At 41.2% G+C, this 6,011-nt stretch overlaps 1 protein-coding gene across 1 annotated transcript; it reads left to right on the top strand.

The window, feature by feature from the left end:
* The first annotated feature begins 3,531 nt into the window (after window positions 1-3,531).
* Window positions 3,532-6,003, top strand: LOC145465928 (uncharacterized). Its single transcript, XM_081449699.1, has one exon. The coding sequence runs from the start codon at window positions 3,847-3,849 to the stop codon at window positions 4,396-4,398; it is 552 nt and encodes a 183-aa protein (XP_081305825.1). The 5' UTR covers window positions 3,532-3,846; the 3' UTR covers window positions 4,399-6,003.
* The last annotated feature ends 8 nt before the right edge of the window (window positions 6,004-6,011 follow it).

Below are 6,011 nucleotides of genomic sequence, written 5' to 3'. Positions count from 1 at the left end.
GCTCGGGAATAAAGTATCTTGCATTGCCATTTTATATCATTCGCGTGTACATCTCTTCGGGTGGCAGCCCACAGACTTTGAACACTCTAGTAATGAACCTATTCTGTTCGACTTCTAGTTCAGTAAATGGCAAGACAAATAAACGCCTCTGGCTTGATAGAAAACCATATTCTCAAAGATGAATTAAAGCAAATAGTATGAAACGCCTTAACAAACATTTTAATGTTTATCGTTTATATTTTATGTCTGGTTTCCTTAGTTTGTCAAGCTCCTTTTTCAGCGCCCCCGCTACCGTAGGAGCCTGGGTACGAATAGAAATTTACCTACTTGACTCGTCCCCAGTCGTCTTTTGAGTTCATTGGATCCCATGATCCCCTCCGCTTCGGATCTTCAAGTATTACAGCGCGAAAAATGGAGCGAGTAAAAGAGGGGGGAGGGGGAGGGGAAGGAAGTAAGTTTCCTTCCTTCCCCTCTCCCACCCCCTCTTTCTGTTTTTTTGGCTCTCGCCCTCAGTTTTCCGCGCAGACAAAACACCAAAAATCCCGTTCCTCGGTCTTTCTTTGCTTCCAAACCCCACGGAAACGCTTGCTACGCAGGCTAGTTTCTTCCAGACTCTCTCGACCGTCGACGCTTAAAAGACGACTGGCGACCACTCACTGCCTGTCTCTCTCAGCCGGAGGGGCCTTGGCTCTAGGAGAAGGTGGCTCTGGATACACATGATATGGTAAAGGTAAAGGTAAAGTCTGCATGCGAGCCAAGTGGCCCATCAGGCCGGAGCTTATCCCGGTTTCTGTAGCATGAAGCGACTAGGAGTATTTCTACTCCCCGCTGGATGGGATGCTAGTCCATCGCAGGATTGCCCCCAGCATTAAGTTCACCGGTACCCATTTATACAATTGGGTAGAGAGAGGTACTGTGAGAGTAAAGTGTCTTGCCCAAGAACACAACACAACGTCACCGGCCAGGGCTCGAACCCGGACCGCTCGATCCGGAGACGAGTACACTAACCATGAGGCCACCGCGCCTCCCACACATGATGTGATTGCCTAGATTCTCGGACTTTCAATAGCTCAACGCCGTTTTCCTTCCTGCAAAACATCGACCGGTTGATATCCGTTCTAAAACCGTTCGATTGAAGCGCCTAAACATACGAAGAATACTAAAAAACTCATTAAATAAGGCCCCTTCCACACTAAGGCTTTTTTGAAACGGTGCTTTTTTCAGTGATGTGCTTACGTAACGCTACCGTTTTTTTGCAGCGTTTTCCCTTCCTGTATCGCCTGGTTGATAATCGTCGTCAGCATTAATTTACTGTGGAAACCTTAAATAAGGCAGTTTTGTCCATTTACCGAAAACCTTATGTCTTATTGTCTTTCCGAGAATCATAGCTGACCTCTTTTTTGGTACCTAATCAACAATTTCATCAATCCGAAAACAACAAACATCACAAAAGTTCCAGGTGACAATTAACTTAGGAAAATCAGAGGGATTAAAGGGCCTTCAATTCGGAAAAGATCATTTACCGAAAAGATCCGCTGGGTGCCGCAGGGGACTGATATCGCATTTTAATAGGTATAGCTGGGGAGACTGCTACAAACTCACTTTATTTTGTCAACTTGCAATAAAAATTAAAAAATACAAATTTCATGATCTGTAATTCACTTCCATCTTTGTAATCCTGTACTTCTCAGTCAAAATTTATGTCAGGGGCGTAGCCAGCCATTTTTTCCATTTAAGCCCCAATTATACAGCGTAAGTCGTATTTCAAATTTTGCCAACGTCCAAAAAAACAAAAACAAAAACAAAAACAAAAACAACAGTCAACTAAATTTTCGTGCGCAAAACTATTTCAAAGTTCTGCTTTGTTAATAACCTTTCAGTATTTTTTTATGTATAAGATTGAAAGTCATTGTTTTGTTTTTCAAAATGAAACGTTGATATAGCGGTGATTCGTAATTGAATAGTTAGAAAAAGAAAATATGGCCTTTCGGCTACTAAAGAAATTATTTATAGAAATTCTTGTTAAGTCCGTGCTTAATGGCTTAAAGACTAGCTACGTTCCTGTTTGTTCTATTTTGCTCTGTAGGATCTTTTTATACAATTTATTTGTATATTTAGTGACAGCTGGCAATATAACATGGAAATTAGGAAAGAGAATTTCCGATAATCAGGGAGTGATCATCTTAGCCGAAACATTGTTACTTTTGTAATTGACCTTCACGCAGACCCGACCTTTGCATAGTTTGTATGTTATGCCTGGCAGCATTGCAGGATACTTGTAAGTTTGGATTGTACGAGTGCAATGTAAAGGAAGAGTGGAAACTGTTTTCAGAATAATTTGACGTTGATTGATTATTTTTTCTCCGATCGTGATTTTGGTGATGATAGTGGACATTTTTTTAGTGACTCTTGCTGATGCCAATGTAACAGGGTCTTCATCTCCAAACGCGCCGGGGAGTTCGATTTTACTTCTTATCGTTTCTCAGTGAATTGCACTGCAATCCACTGAGCCACACATTCTAAATAAATAATAAAGTTGTGCGACACCTTTCAATGCACTGTACCATTTTTTATGACAGTACTTAAACTCTCCCGGGTGAGGGAGGCAGGGGGAGGTACTTCGCAAAGCTTTTGGTGAGGGTTTGCGGCACGAGCTTGTAAACCTGCACCTTATTTCAGACCAAAATCTGTGATTTTCCATACCCTCTCTCAAACCTGAGCGAAAAATCGCCGATACCCCATTGCAGACCTCTAAAATTAGTATTCGGCTCTAATATATGACCGCCCTAGCCAGAATTGGCTTCATTTGAATAAACATTTTATAAGAGCTACACATTTGCCAATGTTGACGCGGAAAAAATAATTCCTTGTAAACAAAGTGTCCAATGAGTGAAAAGCCAGAGTGAAAATGATCAAAATCTATACCCTTTTTAAGACCAAAACCGCTCGAAAACCATACCCCTTGTAGCCGCACATACCTATATAGCCCATATAAGGGAGTGCCCCGCCCCCCTCGGGGAAAAACACGTCAGTAGTCAGTATTGTTAGGACTGTTCTAATTTTTCTTTTCATTAAAGAGGATTAGGTTTATGCTCTGAGCAAGACAAATTCATGCTTTTGAAAACATCCTGAGTATCATCATGTCTAACACAATTCGATCGAGATAATTATTTTAATTACCATTCTCAGGCAGTATGCTTCCGGAAGCAATATTTTCTTTTTCGGCGTAAGAAGGGTTTTGTTTGTTTAAACGATTAAATGGCCGTAATTTACAGATTTTTCTTTCATGTCGCATAATTAACGCCGCGACGCCTGAACAAAAGCAGTATTAACTGGCTTAGCTAAGGCCCGTTATTTCATTAAGGCTTTAAAGCAACATGCACGTCACTTCGGATCTTAGATTCTACCACGAAAACAGGCAAAAAAACCAACTTTTTCGTGACTAGAATGCCCAAAAATTATCACTAGGTTTAGATGAGTTCTCGCATTTTAAAAGCAAACACTTTGTTTGCTTTTAAAGTTGCATAAAATTAGTCGAATACTAAACAGCTCGCTCCGGTAATCTCTCCCATGAGAACGTGCCATTGTCTGATACACGTCAAAAGTACAGTTGTTATTAAAAGTCAGTGAGCTTACTTCTTCCGAGACAAGAATCTAAAGCGCACGGAGGGTAAATTGGTGTAAACAAACGGGTGTTTTCTTCTCCGATCGCGAGCGGATGAAAACAGACCCCACGCGAGCTTTTTGCAAGAAAGTACAGGATTCCTTATCAAAAAAAAAATAGTCGGATTCGCTTTGAGCGTCAACGATCAATTAGAGCAAGGCTGGAAACCTACAATAGATTAAATGGCAACAAAGAGGCAAACGCCCAAAATAAAAATCGATTTCTGGGAGGATGGAGCGAGTTCAGGCAACTCAGAAGTCAAGAAAAGCGCGGAAAAAATGTGTGTGAATAAACTGAAATTGAAGTACAAATCGGAACGACACAGGAGCTACAGTTGCGCTCTCAGGGAGGCGGTAATGACCAACAAAGCAGACGAGATACCTCGAATTGTACAGGAGGAAGGGATCAAGGTCAGCGAAATGAACAAAAGTGGCGTTCCTTTGATTCACGAAGCGGCTTTCGAAGGGAGACTAGAATGTGTGAGAGCATTGTTAGACTGTGGCGCGAAAATTAACACTGTGGATAACGAGGATTGGACGGCCCTGCACGCGGCTGTGCTTGGCGGTCATGTGGAACTCGTTCGCTTGTTGATTCACAAGGGAGCTGATCTGTACGCTGAAACGATCGAGAAGTACATTCCTTTTCATATCGCGATAGAAAAAGGTGACGAAGATATGATCGCTTTACTGGTGGAAAAGATGGCGCAATTTTCCGCTTTTAAGGGAAAAGAATGATATAAAGAGGAATTGTAAGTTGCTGGTGCAGTTTAGTAAATACACGAACCTATTATGCAACACTTATTAAACTGCTTTTCATGCTGATAACCAGTAATCTAATTTTTTATGCACAATGTAAGAGAGAATCTTAATTAGGGTTTGCATGGGTCATCTCAGTTTGTCAGCTCAGCCCAGTCCACACGCAAACGCCACGTACCTTCTGCTGCTGGCGGTGGATGCGGTTGGCTGTTGCTCAGAATTAAGTAGTTCCAAGTACTAGTATAGCTGGTTTGTGTCTTAACTGACAAAGAAATAAGGCTATATGTCGGGCCATGAACAAGGAAAAATATCCCAAAGAGGATTTCAAGTTTCAAGAAGTTTTTTATTTCCACAGAGCAAAGTAAAATGCAATGTGAAGGTTTGTTGAAGAAAACTGCTGGGTCAAAAAGAGTTCACTTCTGCTAAGTGATAAAGGTCCGCTACTGAACACTGATCCAAGGATTGGCGGAAAAATAGCAAGAAAGCAAGAAAAATCGTATGATTGTAACTTTTTCACCAATGTGACCGCCATAAACAAACGTCGGCAGTTTGAACCAATCCGTCACACAACATACTAGGGCAGTTTCAATCTTTAAATTCCATGCACTTCATGAAACCGTATTCGCTTGGATGCTCACGTACTCCTTATAAGACCTTATAATCGTATGTAACACTGGTCTCTAACCACAGACAGATAAATCCGTCTGCAAAGCTAATCTTTTAGTTTTCTTGTAACCTTATTGTGAGTTGTTGACAAAACTTTAGCTCGCGAGAATATGATCCAATCTCTCGCTACTCGCCATAGCTCAGACAAGCACGTTGAGCAAATGAGAAGATTCACGCGGTATTACGATAGTTGCTCCGAGTAACCGCCATCTTAGATATGAAAGACAGAGAAGGCCTGGTTACGCATTGATTTATGGGTAATGTTTTTAGAGGCCAGCTGTTTGAAACCGAAATAGACCTGGAGGACTGAAAGGTCAGAGTAGACATGCTTTCAGCAGTTCGTGCTTAATTGTAAAGGAAAGGAGACAAATAATTTATAAATAAACTCATGACCATATAACGCAGACTGATTTTCGCTCGAGCAGACGAACGCGAGAAAATCTTTCTGCATCCGCTGGCCAGAAAAGTCATAACGATTTTACTCTCCAAGGAGAGTCAGTTTCAAGCCCCTAGTCTTTTAAATTGATTCACAAATTTCCTTTTTGCAAACTATCGAGAAACAAAAGAACCACACGCAATTATCCTGCCCAATAGCTTTCATTTGAATAATCGTTGATCTCATTAACTGATAAATCCAGACACTTTAACGAACTCCAGGACTGAATGTGGACTGTGGACGAAAATATTACACCTTTTTTGTCGGCATACGTGCTAAGCTGGCAAGCAAAAATCATACAAACGTGCTAGACCTGAGCATCAATGAAGCTTTACCTGATTCTCCTTTTTACTAAGTTAAAACAAAGTCGCTGCATGGACAGTAACTCCTAGCTCTTCTAGAACCCTGAGTTATGACGCAAATATCCCATTTTTAGGTTTGTTTAATATATATTGGCTCGTTGGTTACAGCCGCAACAATAACGGTGCTT

This window comes from Orbicella franksi, chromosome 13, assembly GCF_964199315.1.
Source record: "Orbicella franksi chromosome 13, jaOrbFran1.1, whole genome shotgun sequence".
Lineage (NCBI taxonomy): Eukaryota > Metazoa > Cnidaria > Anthozoa > Scleractinia > Merulinidae > Orbicella > Orbicella franksi.
The sequence above is the reverse complement of the archived record's forward strand: the minus strand, read 5'-3'. Positions and strand labels throughout refer to the sequence as shown.

What these genes read in the sequence shown, in the direction of transcription:
- LOC145465928 (XM_081449699.1), top strand. Translation starts at nt 3,847, where the DNA reads ATGGCAACAAAGAGGCAAACGCCCAAAATAAAAATCGATTTCTGGGAG.